The 19,893-nt window shown below is 43.8% G+C and overlaps 3 protein-coding genes and 1 long non-coding RNA gene across 5 annotated transcripts in view; 2 read left to right on the forward strand and 2 right to left on the reverse strand.

Moving 5' to 3' along the window:
* The window catches only part of LOC122128660 (putative methyltransferase NSUN7), a 2,376-nt gene extending 1,840 nt beyond the window's left edge, over positions 1–536 (reverse strand). Inside the window, exon 1 of the mRNA XM_042703087.1 lies at positions 364–536. Within this exon, the coding sequence (XP_042559021.1) occupies positions 364–425 (62 nt within the window). The 5' untranslated portion in view covers positions 426–536. The remainder of the gene's footprint in view (positions 1–363) is intronic.
* A 5,476-nt stretch (positions 537–6,012) lies between these two features.
* Positions 6,013–15,295, reverse strand: rfc1 (replication factor C (activator 1) 1). Of its 2 annotated transcripts, none has more exons than XM_031560201.2 (25): positions 15,178–15,295; positions 14,504–14,617; positions 14,350–14,404; positions 13,997–14,119; positions 13,595–13,887; positions 13,286–13,360; positions 13,062–13,139; positions 12,842–12,949; positions 12,338–12,694; positions 12,108–12,212; positions 11,797–11,976; positions 11,581–11,685; positions 10,786–11,164; positions 10,241–10,353; positions 9,994–10,108; positions 9,750–9,838; positions 9,480–9,617; positions 9,163–9,258; positions 8,814–8,912; positions 8,527–8,681; positions 8,245–8,362; positions 7,856–8,001; positions 7,100–7,313; positions 6,692–6,880; positions 6,013–6,572 (listed from the first exon to the last, which is right to left on the reverse strand). In XM_031560201.2, the coding sequence occupies exons 1-25, from the start codon at positions 15,178–15,180 to the stop codon at positions 6,486–6,488; spliced, it is 3,534 nt and encodes a 1,177-aa protein (XP_031416061.1). In that variant the 5' UTR covers positions 15,181–15,295; the 3' UTR covers positions 6,013–6,485. The 2 variants fall into 2 exon arrangements, with proteins under 2 accessions (XP_031416061.1, XP_031416059.1); XM_031560199.2 differs by having other exon boundaries at positions 6,013–6,575; positions 15,178–15,294.
* A 606-nt stretch (positions 15,296–15,901) lies between these two features.
* LOC122128618 lies at positions 15,902–17,230 on the forward strand. The gene is made up of 5 exons (XR_006151506.1): positions 15,902–16,000; positions 16,093–16,161; positions 16,710–16,806; positions 16,938–16,997; positions 17,084–17,230. It is a non-coding gene; the product is annotated as an uncharacterized LOC122128618 (long non-coding RNA).
* A 17-nt stretch (positions 17,231–17,247) lies between these two features.
* LOC122128661 lies at positions 17,248–19,892 on the forward strand. The gene is made up of 4 exons (XM_042703089.1): positions 17,248–17,273; positions 17,363–17,399; positions 17,524–18,295; positions 18,667–19,892. Coding segments are annotated over exons 1-4 (1,326 nt in total). The 5' UTR covers positions 17,248–17,271; the 3' UTR covers positions 19,182–19,892.
* Position 19,893: the final 1 nt, after the last annotated feature.

Here is a 19,893-nt window from a genome sequence, read left to right on the forward strand (position 1 = left end):
TTTGGGCATTTCATTAAATGACAAATATGCATTCATCTTAGAGCTACGATAATTATTTATTTATTATTTATTCCTATAGATGAATTTTTAGCTTGTTTTCAGCTAATTCCATTTGCATTCATTAACCTTTTTGTGTTCGAAATGTAAATGCTATGTGACAAAAACGCCAAGAATGAAGAATGCACCGGAATGTCAACATGCTATCTGTATTTGTTGCACCTACACAATCACATGATATAGTTACATTTGATATAATTCCAAAAAACATGTTTATTTTTTTAAATATAGATACTAAATGCCACCTTTAAGAAATGTGCTAATGATCTAAGTGTGGTGGAGTGCTGGTGTTGAGTCAGACAGCACCTGCTCTTGAGTGTATTAAGCCATGCGTGGACTGGAAGGGTTCGTGATTGCTCCTCTTTCATTTTCACACTCTCAGGCAGGGTATCAGCAATGGTCCGCAGGTTTTGTTTAATCCTGAGACGGGCGAGGGAGGCTGCCAGCTTTGTCTTAAATCTTAGGCCAAACGCACGCACACACACACACACGCACACACAGAGAGAGAGAGAGAGAGGGAGAGATTTATAGATGTGTGCAGTGTTATGCAACTTATTTATGCAACGTTTTGCAATCCGTTTACATATACCATACCCACACACGAACAGGAAGAACTTTCTGTTGAAAGTGGCATTAAATAAGCAGGCCACAGCAGATTTGAAGAAATAACTGCTGATCATCCGAACTTTCCGCACAACTATTTTTAATGACAGTAAATTAAACAGTAGTTTATAAAATCTCACCCACCTGAGAAGACAAGCTTCTACCAGCCTGACGTCCTCCACCGGTCCCCCATAATCTCCTCTGATTGGCTCTCTGGGCAGGAACTTTCTGTCCATAAGGTCAAACAGCATGACCATGACCAAAGCCATGACATCCTCTGGCTGCATGTAAACACACACACACACACACACACACACACATTATGTATAGTGCATAATGAACATTTTAAGGCCCTTAAAGTTTTCCACATTTTGTTATGATTCAGACTCATCGTAAAATTGATTAAATTCATTTTTTTCCTCATCAGTCTACACACAATACTCCTCAATGACAAAGCAAATTAAAGTTTTCTTTTATTTATTAAAAAATGTATTAAAAATTAAGAAAAATATCCCGTTTACATAAGTATTCAGACCCTTCAATTAGTACTTAGTTACGGTCCGGACTCTTGCTCGGACACTGCAGGACTTTCAGAGAGTCTTCCTGGAGCTACTCCTGTGGTTTTTGCTGGTATCTGAAAAAGTCTTTCACTCAGGATTGCACAAAATTTCTGCATCCATCTTTGTCTCTATCCTGACTAGTCTCCCAGGCCCTGTCACAGAAAGCCATCCCCACAGCATGATGCTGCCACCACCGCCGTGTTTGACTGTAGGGATGGTACTAATGAGGTGATGCTCAGCGCCTGGTCTCCTCCACACACACTGTTGGTAATTGTGGCGAAATGGTTTTATCTTCATTTCATCCGACCAGAGGATTGTGCTTCCTGGCAAACTCCCAGCGGGCTGTCATGTGCCGTTTAGTGACGGATGGCTTCCGTCTGGCGTCCGTCTGGCCACTCTGCCATAAAGGCCTGATTGGTGGAGTGCTGCACTGATGGTTCTCCCATCTCCACACAGGAACTCTGGATCTCATTCATAGTGACGTGGGTTCTTGATTACCTGTCTACAATATCTCAGTTTGGCTGGGCAGCCCAATCTAGGAAGACTGTTGGTGGTTCCTAATCTCTTCCATTTGAGAATGATGGAGGCTACCGTGCTCTTGGGCACATTCTATGCTGCAATATTATTCATGTATCCTTTCCCAGATCTGTGTCTCGTCACTCTGACATACACCATCGACTGTGAGACCTTATATAGAAAGGTGTGCGTCTTTCCTTCTTATGTTCAATGATTCAGTTAGGCACAGGTGGGCACCAATCAAGTTGAAGAATCATCTTGAGGACCACTGATAGAAGTAGGATACACCAGTCCTCAATCGCAAGTGTCATAACAAAGGGTCTAATTACTCATGTAAATGGGATTTTTATAATTAATAAATGAACATAACACTCCAAAAGGGTATTGTGTGTAGATTGATGAGAAAATGATTTTATTTAATCCATTTTAAGATCAATCTGAAACAACAAGATGTGGAAAACTTCTAAAAACCTTCCGTTACAGGTATAGTATGATCACCACACTCGTACCTCATAGCCTTGCCTCCTTTCATGGTTTCAGCCTTACAGATAACACATCAACACATCATCACAATTGTTTGTATTTATGCATGATTTAACCTTAAGAACACCTGTGTGTGTGTGTGTAGGACAGGGTGTTTCCAGGTGAATGTTTCAGTATGTGTGTATGAGTCTCACCAGGGTCTGAGTGCGGCACAAGCAGCTGTCAAGGATGACGTTCTCCAGAAGCTCTTGGTCTGTGGGGGATGAACAGGTGCACAGACTACACATGATTAACTGCTGCACACCCGATTGGCTTGAGCTTTGCTACTCGCAACGCATATAGTGAAAAGAGGTCTTCCTTTCACCTAAATGACATCATATGCCAACAGTTTTACAGAATATATCCCTCTGAATCTGAATTCTACTTCAGTCATGTCTCCTAACCGCTAAGAGGAGTTCAGTGACCCCTGAGGTCAATCAGTGATTGCACCAATGCCTGTTGAGCGACCTGTGTGCAAGAAGTGTGTAAATCAATGTGTAAATCAGTCACAAATATAACATGGGAGCTAGGTTAGCTTTCCATCCTTCCATTTCATTTCCTCCCCATATTTATCTCCTACATCTTTCTTCTCTGTCCTCCTCTCTTTGCCCCCTCGCTTTCTCGTTGATTGACAGACGGAGACCGAATGATTATGTGTTCAGCCAGACGGTGAGCATAACTCACATTATCCCCCCGCTTCTGCCAGATACCTTTATAGAATTCTAATTGGTTGATGCCTCTGTAAAAGCTTCTGAGGCAGTTTCCCTAGTGGGAATTCAGTCATGCATTTTTCATGGGGAAAAAAATCCTCGACCAGCCCAGAACTGTGTTTATCCCCGTGTAGCTCAGGAAGTGCTAACAATGCAAAGTGAAGGGTTTGAGTTCGGAGCTCACACTCACACTTGAGACTGTTAAATGCCAGCAGGTAAGCCTGGTGTTGCTCCTGCGCAGAGCTGTCTGGAGGCGTGCAGGGTGGAGTCTCACTCTTCTGTCCATACCTTATGAGTCCTAAACCAGCTGGTTTCTCCTCACGTGCGTGGTCAAATATGGCCGCCGCGTGGGCATAAACACGATCAGCGACGGCTACCCACAGATTGAGAGTATCTGTGCTGCACTTCTCCCATACTGAACGAGGAGACCGCTGTTCAGGGTCAGGAGTTGACTGTGCCTCTGCAGCAGGTATGGTGGAGTTGGTGGTGCTCGAGGGGGTTGTAGAGCCGGAGTCTGTGGCTCGTTGGCTTGACACAGTTAAAAGTGCCTCCTGTGTGACACCTGAGGCCTCAGTAAGAGAGGATGCTGTTTGTGAGGGTGTGAGAGAGGATGCTGTTTGTGACGGTGTGAGAGAGGATGCTGTTTGTGAGGGTGTGAGAGAGGATGCTGTTTGTGACGGTGTGAGAGAGGATGCTGTTTGTGACGGTGTGAGAGAGGATGCTGTTTGTGAGGGTGTGAGAGAGGATGCTGTTTGTGACGGTGTGAGAGAGGATGCTGTTTGTGAGGGTGTGAGAGAGGAGGTGGTGTGGGAGGTAAATGCTGTGGAGTTTGAAAGTGCAACTACAACATGAGTCTCCGCTGAGTGTGCTGACGGGGGTGACTTTTTTGCATGTGAGGGTGTAGCATGGGTGGGGTCTGTAGCTTGTGGGCTGAACTTTGACCTGCTCCGTACAGGCCCTGGAAGTCTCTTGCCCTTTGCTTGGCCAGGTGTACTGACTTTGTTCTTCACCATCATTTCACAAAAACCTGCAATAGACAGAGCCATTGGAGAAAGAAATATACACTGTATACCAGCGTTTTACAGGCGCTGCACACATACAGCCTCTCAGGTAACACAGGCCTACAGGTAAGACTTTCCGACGCTGCTGGGACTGAATGACACAGGCATGTAAAGTAGACAACAGAACTAAGATTACATGGAACTACCACTCTTCTCATTATTCAGTCATGCAAAAATGTCACACTATCGGACTGGCAGGGTATCTACAGTTTCAGTTGCAATATGAACTACCAGGAGTACATCTAAATGCGAAAGTAATCTGCGCGCAAGAAGTCTTTGGCTCAGATTTTCAGAGATAAGCCTTCAGATAAAGAGGTTAGTTGACAAGAACTGGATACAAGAGCTGGCTCTCCTTTAAGTAAAGCGCGTAGGTGAAACCGAACCCTGTAGTGACACCCGAAGATCATTCATCTGAGACACACCTGTACCCTGGCTCGTGCTTCTCCAGGCGTGGTAATTGGGTAGGCGCGCGCAAACACACACACACACGCACACACCATATTTCGCTGACCAGTTCCGTTATTTTAAATAAATAATACTCTGTATTCCGCAGGCGAGCTTTTTATCATTGACCCATATTTTTTTTTAAATTAAAGCTGGAAAAGCACGTAAGGTTTATAAACCACTTTTTGGCACCAGGTGGATCTAGAGAACTAACGTGAGCCCAACGAAAACATGAACATAATACAGCCACCTTTTGATGCATTATATCTGTAATTCTTTTACACGAGTAGTCACACTCTGTAGAAGTCAGCCTAGTAGGTATAGTGCCAAGCTAATAGTGTAGCATTATGTAAATAGCGTGAAGAATTGATACCAGACAGATTGTCACGGGCCCAACAAGATATAAGTACGCACAATGTTGACGTCGAAAGGACTTTGACAACCACATTGTGTAATATAACAAACACACGAAACATAACAATTAGGCTACAGGCAATTTAGGTAAAATAACCAATTACCTTTTGCATCGTATCTCCAGCACGATACTCACAGGTCATTCAGAGTGTAATCCGCTTGAGGCGAACTGTACCTGATGAAGTGCTTGATGAGGGAGGGGATCATGTGCTCTTGTCACCTGAAGTTTCCAACACCGTGGTAACAATATGGTAATCTAGAGACAAGTCTCCACCTCAGATAACAGGTCTCTTCTAGGCCTGATACATCTGATAAGTTACGAGTAAAAAAAATAATATACTGAGGAAAATATTCCTCAAAAGAGGAATGTAAGTAGGCCTACTATCATACCAATTTGTAAAGTAGCCTAGAGCTGCATTGCCACTCACATTTCCCCTTATAACAATCTATCTAGTACTCGAGGAAGGTCATCATGCCATTTTATTTAACTTGTATTTTACTTTAGAGGCAAATGACATTTGTCTGTCTGTAGGAATTTGTTGCAAAATTCACATCTCACTGCGTGTCTTACTATTTTTTATTTATTTTTATATTTTTAAAATTATGTTTAGGTTACGTATCCACGTACTTTGCACAGGTCACTGAACAATATTTGTGTTATCTAAACAAAAGGAAAAAGAAAATCAATGTCATGCCAAGGTAAATGTATTTTCATACAGTAGACATTCTTGGTCAGCATGAAGCTGTGCCACAAGCAGCCAACCTCAGCGCAGTTTCCAAAATCCCTCGTTAGATTTAAAGACACATAATGATGGATACTGAGGGTTTTTCATCCAAAAAGAACACTGCAGCTGGTTAAAGGGAGTTCCTCTTTCTGATAGTAAAACTCGCTCCACCTGGTGGCAGGCAGGGTGAAACGCTTCTGCTCTACTACTGAATTATTGATCTCAGTTGACAGGAATGATTGTGCTCTGATGAGGACTGCTCTACCATCTGACATCTCTCCTGAGCGTTTCAGGTCATCACATGGTTACCATGTCCATCTAACGGCTTATAATGGCATACTGCGTCACCCCATCCAAATAAACTCAGATTCAGAAAGACAAACCCCAATCGAAATATCCCTCATGGTATGTAACAGTTTATTACTTACCCTTGCAAATTGGTTTAGATCACAGAAATGTACAGCGAATTGTGGGTCTATCAAAAAGACAAGTCTGCTGTCTAAAGTGGTTTAGATCACAGAAATGTTCAGCAAAATGTGGGTCTATCAAAAAGACAAGTCTGCTGTCTAAAGTGCTTCCCATATGGAGCTATGGAAACTGTTCAGTTAGCAATGCAAGGTTATATTTACATCACAGGTCACTCTGTTACTATGACAGCACAGCCCAAGGCAGAGAAAGGTTATCATACAACACACAATAGTGTGGTTAACAAGAGAAGGAAGGTGAGAGGGGAGGATGGCAGGAGACTACAAAAGCCTTTTGAAGGAGTCTGTACAGCGGGCCCGTTCACAGGCAGACGTGGCGGGAGAGTTTAGGTGGGGTGGTCCTTTGTGTGGCGCTGAGGTGAGGTGAGGTGTGGTGTGTAGCCAGGGGTCACTTCTTGCCTTTTCCTCTCCCTTTGCCCTTGCCTTTGCCTTTCCCAGAATCCTCTGCTTTCACTTTCACGGGCTTAGCCTTCTTCTGCTACAGGAGAACACAGAAAAGGCACGCATGAGAGAACGTCACAACCAAAAAGACTGTAAAAGGGACAAGAGAGCACAAACACACAGTAACACACACACACACACACAGCCATGTACCTTGATCATGGCATCAACCCCCTGTTCTTCCTCCTCTTCCTCCTGTTGCTGTGAGTCGTTGTCGTTGTCGCCATCCTGCGTCGCTAGGTCCGCCTCAGGTCCTCCTCGCCTGCCCTTCTTCACAGCCTGCAGCGAGTACGGGGTCAAGTGGCTCTCCTTGTTATAGGCCCGCGTGAAGGCCGCTTTCACCTGAGACAGACACACACACACACACACACACACACACACAGTCTTAATCTGGAATATTACTGAGGATAAACTACAGGAAAGAGACTAATGGTGAGGAATGATGGCTGGTTTTATTCCGCTGGAGCTGGTGAGAGTGAGAGTTAAGCCCAACCCTTAAAAACGTCACGAGCACAATGCCAGAACACACGGCACAGAGCCAGTCCACCACGCGCTCCTCACCTTGGGGTCGAGTTTGGAGTAGGGGTCAGGTCTGCCTCCCCATGTGCTTATCTCCATAATGCAGTCCACATCCTCTTTGATGAGGTTGTAGTCGTCCATGAGCTGCACTGATTGGCTGGCCCCCTCGGCTCCGGCCCTCTGCAGAGGCTCCAGCAGGGCCGAGCGCATGTAGGGCAGGTAGTCCAGATTCACCGCCTGCTTACTGCTCAGGGTCCTGCACACACACACACACACACACACACACACACACACACACACACACACACACACACACACACACACACACACACACACACACACACACACACACACACACACACACACACACACACACATTCAGAACATTTCAAAGAAGTTCAATTACTGCATTGCTTGAGTTCATATAAATGCGTAGAAGTAAAGCATGACAATAAACATTCTATTATAGAATACTGTATTATAGAATCCAGAAATGGTAAAAGAGCCAGCAAAAACAGCTGCATTTTCATACTGAGGTTGATGACGCTAAACTGACTATTCTCCAGGGGGGGCGGTTCAAGTCTGTGCTTTAGTGACAAACCTGGGTAAAGGAACTCTGATTAAAAAGGTAAACCTCCTAATATAGGAGCCCTACGGCTTCACTCTCCTGTAAAAACAAAGCCACAGGGCTCTTCTTTTAGGAGGTTCACTTCCCCAGGTGTGTCACTAAAGCACATACTTGAATCCCCCCCCAGTACTGCTGGAGTGAGTAGAGCTACTGAGCACACTGATGCTGACCTCAGGCACATGTGGGACGCCAGCTCCTGGATGATGCGGCTGTGTTTCCCCGTGGAGGAGAACTTGCCCAGCCAGCTGGGGAACGTGGGGAACTGGCTCATGTAGCCGCTCATTAACGCGCCGGGCAGCACGCTGGCGTAGACGGCCTGAAACACACACACAGCCAGGAGGACACATGACCACAGATCCTACTGCCTTTCCCAACAGCAGTGACCTGATGCAGCTTTGCCACTGAGGAACTGGAGGAACAGAATGCTTTTTCAACCCAAAAATTCACCTCTCAACACATACTATGAATGAGTGTCTTTCCCTGCAGGACCCTCTACTCGTGTGTGTGTGTGTGTGTGTGTGTGTGTGTGTGTGTGTGTGTGTGTGTGTGTGTGTGTTACCTGTGTGGGCAGCAGAGACCAGGTCTGTTTGGAACGGATCTGCCGGTCCACCAGGTCTCCATCACAGATGCTGTCTGCAGTTTTGCTCAGCAGCACCATGTGGCTCTTCAGGTTACCGCTGTCAATAGACACATCATCTCCTCAGTTACCAGTCATGGTTACGGACACCCCTTCACCTCTGCATGGCTGAGTAAAGAGGGTGTGTGTGTGTGTGTGTATGTGTGTGTGTATATATGTGTGTGTGTGTGTGTGTGTAGATGCGTGCGTGCGGGCGCAAGTTACCCTGCAGCTGCAGGTCTGACGTGTACATAATTCTCCTGGACGAAAAGTGGTGCCAGAGAATAGTCATGGAAGAACAGGTCTGACTTATCCATCAAACTCATCTGTTTGGCCTCGTCTCCCGATGCAAACACTTTTCGGCACACATCAAAGGGCCCCTTAAGCACACACGGAAGTACATAACGTCAGTTATCAGTTGTGTAATAATTATTCATTAGAAGAACATAAAAGCACACATATTGAATGGGTATGAGTATGGGAAAACAGAGAGAATGCAAACATGAGTTTACCATTTTCATGTCTTTCCTGGCGTTGTTGGCGTCTGCTTTAACCTGGTCATAGGTCATGACTTTGTCTTTGGCTGACCACATACTGAGATTATGCAGCACCTAATGAGCGTGTGAAGAGAGTGTTGCCATGAACAATCTGTATCACTATTACCAAAATAGTATTATTTCTTAACCATAAAGTACCATGATTATCATATCAGACATCCACACACACTAAATAGTACTGAGAGAATAACACTGTGCAGCCTGAATCCAACTCTGAATGACAAGTATACACGAGCGTGTTTAAGTCATTGTGAATAACGGCCATAAAGTACATCTATGGAACTATGAGGCATGTCAGTCATACCTGTCGGACATCCTGATTGGATGCTAAAATAATCTCATTGAGAGCTGGAGGGGGGATCTTCACGCCTTCTTTGAAACAAATGGACATCATCGCACCCTGAGCAGAGGGAAGAAATCACTAGGTTGATGTTGACCCGCAGATTACATACAGCACTACTGACTGTGTGTGTGTGTGTGTGTGTGTTTGTGTTTGTGTACACACACGGGTGTTTGTTTATGACAAGGAGAGGAGGTCGGTGTGTATGTACTGAGTATATGCAGTTATCTGTGGAGTGAGTGAGTGCATGCGTGTGTGTGTGTGTGTGTTTGTAAAATTACCTTAATCTGCTCCAAGCGTGGCCGCTGGAAACGCAGGTCAAAGCAATAGTTGGCAAGTGAGCGGATTTTTTGGTGGTTGCGGTCGTTACACATGCAGATGATGGGGATCTTGGAGGTCTTTATTAAAGAAATCATCTCCTGCAGATGGAAACACAAGACCAACAGTGAGATCAGGCAGCGCAACGCCAAAGACGGCAATCTTCTAGGTAATGCCCAGATGGAAATTCCTACTTCAACAGAAAAGTCAAAAAGGGGCAGATGGACAAGTACCTGAATGCCCCCTCGGTCTTCATTTCCCGCCATGCCATCCACCTCATCCATGATCAGCACATGTTTCCTGCTGACCGTTTGAGATGTACCTACAACACAGGAGCACAGGATCACACATGGCCTTACAGCACTGCAGTGCCACACAAAGATGATCCTCTCCTCTCCTCTCCTCTCTCACTACTAAGTCTCCACTCCTGGGTGTCTACTCGATGAACACATCGCACTTCCGATTAAACAAATGTACCTGAGTAGAAGTTCTTGATGCTGGTGTTGTTCAGAGACTCGGCGATCACCTCCTTCAGAGTGTTCTTACTGCGCGCACAGCTGGCGTTCATCTCCACATAACTGTAACCCAACTCCTGCAAACATGGGCGGGTGTGAAATGATTCAGAATATTAACACAAGAATAAGAATATTAACACAAGAATGAGAATAAAAAAAACACAAGTGCCTCTGACATACTGCATTTGTGTGGGTGCGTGTGGACTTACCTGACACACGAGAGCGGCTGTGGTCGTTTTTCCAACACCAGGAGGTCCTGACAGCAACGCTGCTTTGAGAGTCGCCCCATCGTCTTTACCTCCGAAACGACCAAAACGCGCCGCTGCGGAGACGGGTGAGACAGAGAACATCATTCACCTACTCATCCTAAAACACTCCTCCAGGAACTCACACGCACTAACTTCAGAACCATTCATTTCATTTAATTTATTCATTCATTTAGTCATTTAGCAGACGCTTTTATCCAAAGCGACTTACATATGTGCGACTTACAATGTATACACATTTTACATTTACACTGATGGCACACTGCACATCAGGAGCAATTAGGGGTTCAGTGTCTTCCTCAAGGACACTTCGACAGGGAATCGAACTAGCAACCTTCTGATTACTAAACGACTTCTCTACCTACTGTACCACTGTCGCCCCATACCAGATGGAAAGCATGGACTATGAAAAGTGTGTGTGTGTGTGTGTGTGTGTGTGTGTGTGTGTGTGTGTGTGTGTGTGTGTGTGTGTGTGTGTGTGTGTTTACCTGCAGGTTTGTCTCCACTGTGGTTACTGTACCAGCTCTGGAGCCAGCGCCGCAGTTTAGATGCACAACTCTGCTCACCCTGCTGACCAATCACAGCCTTCAGGCTTTGAGGGCGGTACTTATCCACCCACATCAGACTGCTCCCAGAATCCTCTGTGGCAGACGACTGCCCAAAGGTCAGCACCTTCTTCACCACTGACTTTTCCGGCGTTTTTTGACCTTTGGCCCCTAGCTGGCGGGCCTTCCGAGGACTGGGTGTGTGCTGTGGGGTCCTAGGGGTCTTGGTACGAGGAGAGGTCCTCGGGGTCTGGGTACGAGGAGAGGCCCTAGGGGTCTGGGTACGAGGGGAGGCCTTGGTCTTACTCTTCACGCTTTTATTCTAAAAACAAAACACAGACAAATCAGTACCATCCAACTCTAACCCACAAACACTTTCATCTTTAAATCCTTTACTGTACTACGATCCGCTGAATATTGAAGCATCATTGTCTAGTAGGCTATAACTGCTACGCAGACATATTGAGCTGCACAGTGCAGTCCCTTCTGCGCAGCGGCCTATTGGACTTGTAATTATTATGCTATGCTATTGAGTGTAAAAATCCATGGCATCCGTTTGATTCAATGAGGACCATGGAAATCTGTGAGTCTTACAGATAAACATAACACTCGACAGGTATGGTGTGTGCGAACGGGGGGAGGGGGCATGAGAAATGTCGAAAAATTGTCAAATAGTAGCTGAATAGTTCCCGAACGAATCGAATAGTATATTTGCAAAAAATTCCCATCTGTGTTTACCTCTGTTTCAGCAGCAATCTCATATTTGGATTTTTTTCCAGGTTTGTTCCGAATTAGCTCCAGTAGACCATCTTCATCAAGGATCTGAGTGCCAAGACTTTCTGCCTACACACACACAGAGAGAGAGAGAGAGAAGAATACTTGAGTGTGTGGTGCATACAAACAGAGCCTTGTGGTTATACATTAGTACAAATAAACAGAGAAATGGGCCCATACTTTCTCAGTCTTGGAAACTCCGCCATCCCGCCCCAACACTAGATAACTGGTCTTTCTGCTGATATTTCCAGTCACTTTCCCTCCATAGCGTTCTATAAGAGTCTTCGCCTCATCACGTTCAATGGACTCCAGCACACCAGTGACCACAAATGTCAGGCCCTCCAGACAGTTCTCAGCACCCTGTTAAAGCCACAAACACAATGAATCTGAGCTGACAGTGCTGGACACGTAATAGCAAAAACAAGCTGTCCACGCTCTGGACATGACTTATTTTGAGTGACAGCTGTGGGTTGGGACAGAGTGAGCATTACCACAGGGATCTCTTTGGAGCCAAGCGCACGTGGACCGTCTCTATTCAGGAAGTTCCGGAAGGCAGCAGAATTTCCCCGGCGTTTCTCAGAATCCTCTGGACTGGTCTGAATGAGAGGGCATAAGACACCCACACAGAGAAGACAAGACATACCAAAAATGGAGGTTAAGAAAATGACACAGAGCTTATCGCTAAACAGTATAAAAATTCTAGGCATATTTATGTACTCACATCTGGCTTTTTAGGAGAGACTTTGCTTGAACCAGGTGTACCAGCACTTCCTGTTTTCGGTGTAATAGCACTTCCTGTTCTAGTACTTGCACCTCCTGTTTTGGGCGTGAATGCTCTCTCGGAGTGAGTGGGCTCTTTTTTGGGTGAGAAAACCTTCTTCTCCTCCTTCTCCTCCTTCTCCTCCTTTTTTATGCACTCCTGCTCCTCATCCCTGCGTTTCAAGGAGGCCAATTTGGAGCTGGCCTTCTTGGGTGTGGTCTTGGGTGTGGGCTGCCTCTGGTTCTGGCTTTCCATCTTGATGGTCTGTTTGGTGGGAGAGGGGATGGGACCGGGTCTGTCCCCAGAGTCCTTAGGAGCCTGCAGGAGGGCCACAACACATGAGACATGCAGACAGACACACAGAAACAGCAGAGAAGAAACATTACACTGCTTTTCAATTCTGTCAATTCTTATTTGATATCTGAATCTACGGAAGCAGAATATGGCAAAAAAAAAACTCCATGCCTTTGTGGGTGATGGCAGCTTCTGGTTGTGGCTTACATGGTCTGTCCTATTCGCCAGTTTACTGATGGAGGAGCTGGAGCTGGGCCCCTCACCAGAATCCTTACGAGCCTAAAGTAAGGACATTAGATGCTGAGTCACACAGACACACACACACACACACATACAAGTAAACTGACAGACACTTATGTGCATACACAGACAATGACAGAGAGGTGCAGACCTTTTTAGCAAGTGGAGCCTCATCTAGCATAGCTAGAGTTCGGGCAAACTCTTCGTCCTCATGAATCTGTTTTTCCAACTGTAAAAATAAAACACACAAAAAGGGACTGTCAAAGAACTGCAAAATGCCTATTAGTACCCTTCATTCAGAGAAAAGAGAATGAAGGTGCGTTTGTGTGGGTGTGTGTCATTTGTGATTGCGTTGGTGTGACATTGTGTTATCACCTCCATATCCTCGTCCATCTGCAGCTGCGTTGCAATGACCTCATCATTCTGAGACTCATCTAGGTCCTGAGTTTGCTAAAAGATAACAAAGAATGCAGAGTGGCACATTTTAAGTATAACACTGACAGACTGACAAGCCTTGGAATGATCAGTGGAGGTTCTATCCAGTGCAGTATATTTTAAATGTCGCATCATACCTACATTAAGATTCTTTCAAGGAATTATGCCCTGTGGTAACACATATTGTCTACAGTTCTCCCCACACTTCTGCCAGCCTAGCTCAGAGGAAAAGAAACATAAAGCACTCACTGCTTTCCTTTTGACACTGGCCACAAGCTTCTTATCCGAGCGCTGGACACTACAGGAGCCAAAGTAGTCCAGTACTGAGGTGTGAGTTTGTTTAGGTGGGGATAATAATTTGGGCCTGACTGGAGATGTGAGTTTTGGCTTGGGTATAGTAGGGGACTTGACAAGTGATTTGGGGGGTGATTTGACTGAATCTTTAGTGAGACCCTTTTGCGTTTTCTTCTCGGCACCTTTCCCAGCCTTCTTAAGGCCATTCTCCACTGGCTTCTTCAAGGAGAGAAATGCATCATCTGAATCTGAAGAGAGAAACAGCATTCCACATTAGAGGAAATATCTTCCCTCCATCTTCGGCGCTCACACACATGTTCAGTACAAAGCTTTTTGACATTGAGCAGTTTCTCTCACCTGAATCAGACACATACTGGATTGGTCCTTTCTTCTCTTTTTCTGTCTTTACTGGGGGGTCTGCTTTCTCTTTCTGCCGTTCTTTTTTTGGCTTCCTCTGTTTCTTCTCCTCTTCCTCAGAGTCTGAGATAGAAAGCAAGTTCACTCTACATTGCAGCTGACAAAGATGTCCTCCTGTGCAGCGCAGACCAAATATACCAGTTGATAATGTTTTCCCACTGGACTTCCTTTTAGCTAGCTGAGGCAATACAGTGAAGCACTAAATAACTTATGATAAGCACTGCTGTTGTGTCAGGAGAAAGTGAAGCACATACTACACAGACATCTTATGTTTGAATTGGAAGAATCTGTACCAGAGTCTATGACTGCTCTCTTCTTCCTCTTTCCAGACAGCTTCTCCTCTGAGCTCTAAAATACAAAACATACAAAAACACACACGAATGTAACTTTCACATTAATACTCGATGTACTCTTAAGCTCTAGCTTAATGCAAGACGCAAAAAATACCTTGGACACTGATTTCTTTTTGATGAGCTTCTGTTCTTCATCTGTCCTGATACCGCTGTCCGAGGGGGCTTTAGGAGGAGCTGGTTTTGAGGGGGCAAAAAATCTGCGAATGTCCTGCAGGTCAGGGTCACAGAAAGACAGTGGAAAGACAGATACTGTGATATCATGATTAACACACACGATTAGTTAACACAATTAATCGGATTACATCGTGCCAGTGTCATTTTTGGTTATAAAAGTTATTCAACGCTTTTCTGCGATAACTTGACCTGATGCAACTGGTCACCGATTTAGACTTACACTGAGCTCCTAGCATGCATTACAATACTAGTTATACGACAACTGTCATAATCAAACTGCCAATTGAGCATTTGTTTCTCTGCTAGCGAACAAGCGAAAAACCTGCAAACGGTGGAGTAAAGCACGGCGAGTGAGTTTAACCTGACACAGTTCATATAAAGCACAATTTAAATATACGACTATCTGAGTTGTTGTTTGATATAGCCGCCTTTTTGCAATTTAATGCAGAGGTATATTAACAGCCTTAACTTTCGAGTGCGCTAGCTAAGAACTATGAGAGCATGCCACAGGAATCCGATTACAGCGTGACGTTTTTAGTTAAATTATTATAAGAACCCTACTTTAATGTAGCATGCATTAAAGAAAGCACTCACCATGATCAAAGAAATAACATAGGTTTCTAGTTTATTATGGACTGACAACTAAACAACAATTTCGTTATGGCTTCTTTGGCGCCAAGTATGATTCGCATGGGCGCCGTGTGATGACGCAGGGTATAACCTCAACCTAGAGTGGTTGTGCCTGTGAAAATAATAGAAATCCTTCATCCTTTCCCTGAACTCATATTTAGTGTCACGGGCATCTTATGGTCTTCAATGTGAAATCAGTAAACTGATTTTCACAGTCAATTTATCTTCCCGATAAAGCTAACCTAGTTAAGATAAACACTGCTGTGCATTTTCAGCTAATCACTGAAAAAAAGTGTTTTTTACAGTCATTGTTTTCAAGCTCATGCACCTATTGGCCTAAAAAAGAACGCCAATTCTAAAAAATTACAGTAAATTAGAGTCCTCTTTGACTTTTTCTTGTTATTCTTAGAGGATTTCCATGAGTGGTGCCACAATGATTGTGAAATAAACAAAATTGGGTCTTCTCTTGTGAATATAAAGTTATTTTACGAGTCTACCCTAACATGATTATTTTCACAAAAGAAAAGTAGGCTACTACCATCAGCTATGTTACCTTGTACAAAGTATAAGGTTTCCCCAAAAATGTCGATGCATAGCAACTCCCTGTATGACGTCATGTGTTGACAGGTGTCAATCACGCGAGCACAATTGTAGTGACGCAAGCATACTCTGGTTTATCCTGACAAGATTTCGCACTATCCCGTCAGTACGACGACGCTTACCAACGAAGGATGCCATTTAATGTGACGAAATAAGTGCTCCTCAAGTAGGCTAGGCCTACATTAATGTTAGTCCCACAATTAATCTACTGTTTGTTTTAATTGATAACGAGCCAATTGATTACATTACCTTAATACTTTTGCATTGATATTTTATTAGCAGCCTACGTTGACAGGAACAATGGACTCCAAATCCAACAAGAAGTCTAAGAAGAAAAAAATTCAAAGTGTAAGTCTCATATTCGATTATAACTGTCTATAACAATAAACCTGTGATTATTTAGTAATAATGTCCCTCAGGCACAATAGGCACTGACTTGTTTAAAACCATATATTTTAGCAGATATATTTAGTCCAAAACCTAATCACCATTGTATAGTACAGAGGACTGTCTAAAAAGAAGAATTTTACAGTCACAATATTGTTACAAATTATGCATAACCTGTTGATAAGAATTGGTTGCAGCATGGCTGTGATAATAATTATCAAGAACTCAGATCAAATATTGAGGGGAAGGCTGTTCCAGAGTTTAAGAGCCAAAACGGCAAATTAATGGTAGTTACCTTTGGATTTGAATCTGTATTCTGGAACAGTCAGTATACTTTGATTAAGAGAGGAATATAGGGGTGGAAGAGCTCTGAAATATAATGTGGTGACAGGCACAGCAGTGCTTTGTAAATAATCAGCAGAACCTTACAGTTGATGTATTTCATATTGTTACTAGTGTTGTTATTATACGGATCAATACATTGATTTTTACGTCAATATGCTTTGTAGGGAGGGTTCCTTTTATCAACTCGAACTGAATCCAATAAAGTCGCACATGTGGAAACCAAGAGAAAGAGTGTTATCCCCTTCAGCAAGACCTACAAGAGTGAGTTGAATTATTTCACAGTATCCATCTCAGTACAACATGCAGACCTAAACTCGCAAGCATACACTACATTTATTGGCAGAAAAGAGAAAAAGAAAAACATGGCTACTAGATCTGTTTTCTTTTTACAGAAATCCTTCCTCCAGTCAAGCGTCATGTGCCAAGGTATTTGCCACCCATTGAACACTCAAGTAAGTTTGAAATGACACTTCAGTTCATATTATGCTATTCCTCATTCTGTTTCTAACTTTGAAATACTTTACCACAATGGTCGCAGGAAACCTTTCCAAAAAAGGTGGCAAGAATATTCGTTTGGCATCAGATGGCCCTGCTACTGTGAAAAAGTTTGTAAAGCAGCCATCATATGATGAGGCCCACAGTGAAGTGGCCAGGGACTACTTATCTCCACAGCTTATTAGAAAGTTCCCAGCCGAGTCATTCGCCTTTCTGGAGCAACTCTCTCAAATGTGAGGTTTTGTCCACACTTGAAGAATGTAAACTTTAGAGAATGCACAAAGAAGGCACCACTCACTGAACATTTGTGTGTTGCTTCCAGGCAGAGAATAAATCTGAAGAAGATTCTAAAGATGAAGGTGAGCAGTTCTGTCCTCTTTATGCTACTTTTTTTAAAATCTGAGACAGCATAATGATTTAGCTTTAACATGCTACAGCATTTTATAGCTCCACCTCAACTATTCTACTTGAATTTTCATTTAGGACATCACCAACCTGGAGCTCCTTCAAATGTCCAAAAAGATCATTGATTGGGTAATTATTGCATCCAGAGATGTGGTTCTCCCAGCTGTGGACTTGTACCAGGCCATCACAAATGACCTGTACAAAAGGTACACCCAGAAGGACCTCCATCATCAGTGGCTAGGCCTAGGGGATGGCTGTATGTCCAGTGCAGTGAATCATATGGTAGTGGTCAATGCCGCTAACATATTTAATGCCCTAGTCTGCATGACAAGGACCAACAGGAAGGAACCAGAAGACTCAGATGAGAGCGGCCTCGCCTACTCTGGACAATCTACACCGTGTGACCCACCACTTGCTAGCCACAGGAAAAGCAATCTGCTCTTCTGTAGCCGAATTCGTGTCAACGCTAGAGAGCTGATCCGTCACATTTACCAGATGCTCCTCGATTCTCGCTTGGGAAGCATGTACTTATCCCAAAGCTGGTGGACAATGATGCCTCCAGATTTGGCTGCCAAAAGGAACCTTGAGTTTCTTTCTGACTTGCTTTTCAACTTCATTGTATACGCAGTGAAAAATCTCCTCGAGTCATTCTTAGGATTGCCCCACAAGATACCATTCAATAGCTCAATGGAGCGGAGCCTTGAGAGCAGGCCAGCTGTCTCCAACACCATGTCAGAGGAGGAGGAGGAGGCACTTGAGGCCCTGTCTGAAGTGTTGATCAGTAGGGTGGCTGACATGCTCTCTAGCACCTCTGAAACTCAGCAGAGTGCCAATAACGCCATTGGAAAAGGTATCTTTTCATTTAAAGGTGCAGTCTGCTATTCTAATCCCATATTCTTTTTTGTCAAATTCAACAAATTGCTCCTCACAGTCCTCTACATGTCAATTCAGTCTTTGCTGAACTCAGTTGTTTGTACACAGTTCTGTAAATGGGAAACAAACATAGTGGCTCGGACTGAGCCATAAACAATCCTAGCCAATCAACAGGGTGCTTCGGGAGCATGGAAAGGAGGGCTGTAGTTTCATTGGCTGCTGTGTTCATAATATCAACAACATCGCAGACTGCATCTTTAAATCAATCTGACAAATGCAGACTATACATATTTACTTATTTCAATACATAAGAACATGATCTTGGGACTGAAAGTTGTAATTTTACAGATTTGTCGTCTGAGGACAGTGCAGTCACAACTGAGGCTGTCCATGAAGATCCAATCATCTATGACGATGACCTAGAGGGGTACACTTCCGCACTCCAGATGGGTGGGACTCCGACAGCCTGCAGGAGCCCTTGCACTTCAGATGGTCTAGACTCTACAACAACTCTCAGTGCTCAGTCTCTTGAAGCAGACACTGGGCTTTTAAAGCTATGCAGGAACGAAGATGGCAGACACTGTCATCAGCGCGAGTACATCGGGGTGTCTGAGAACGGATCACTGGATGGATCTTGCTCAGACCAGGGTTCAGCCAGTACAACCTCAGCACAGAGCAGCTCTACGTCAGTGTCTGTACCTCCAGGTGGCCGTGCTTTCACACTGAAGGAGAGCGGTCAGACTCCCTATGAGCTTTCGAGTCAGACTAGTGACCACTCCTTAAGCACCTTTCAGCAAAAATCTTTTGAGGTGAGAAAATGGATTTGGCAGAGAAATACTTTCTTAATCATTTCTACTATGTGAGTGAATGGCAATATCGCAGATTCAACGTGAAGCAATTGTTACAAATATTTCAATCGGAATTTTTATCCATTTCTTCAAACTAAAGCTCCATTAGAAATGTCAACATGGGCTGTAAAGTGTCAATACATAACTAAAGTATGTTTAACGGAAAAAGAAAAGAAAAAAGTTAATATATTTTGGACTGTGTGACAATTTAAGAATAATTTGTCAAGAACCAGCAATCAGATATTTTCAAACAATCAGCCCCGATTTCTATCCCTTTGTATTTTCAGTCTATGGAGGATACTGTGGATGTACAAGCCAAAACACTGAAATGTGAAGACAGTGTGTTTAAAATGGTAAATGACTTGTAGTGTCCAGTGTCTCGTCCCTTTGTTCGTGTCTAAATGACAAGACATTAAAATATTCAAGTCAGCAACTGAGATTCAGAACATTAATACAAAAAAAAGTGGGGAAAATCCAAGTTAGTGATCAATCTAGTTTGTGCCCTGGGTAGAATAGTGGTCTCAGCAACTATACTCACAAATGGGATGAGAATAAAAAAAAATAAAAAAAACGTATTTAGCTGGAAAGTGAGGACATGGATAGAAGGGGGTGCATTTGTTCTATATAACCATTCTCCTACCCACATCCCTGACTCCACCAATTTTGTCATTTATTCCACAGACTAAAAACAAAATATGTCCAGAAGGTATGTTTTCTATTTTTTTTA

This window comes from Clupea harengus, chromosome 22 (genome assembly GCF_900700415.2).
Source record: "Clupea harengus chromosome 22, Ch_v2.0.2, whole genome shotgun sequence".
Classification (NCBI taxonomy): Eukaryota; Metazoa; Chordata; class Actinopteri; order Clupeiformes; family Clupeidae; genus Clupea; species Clupea harengus.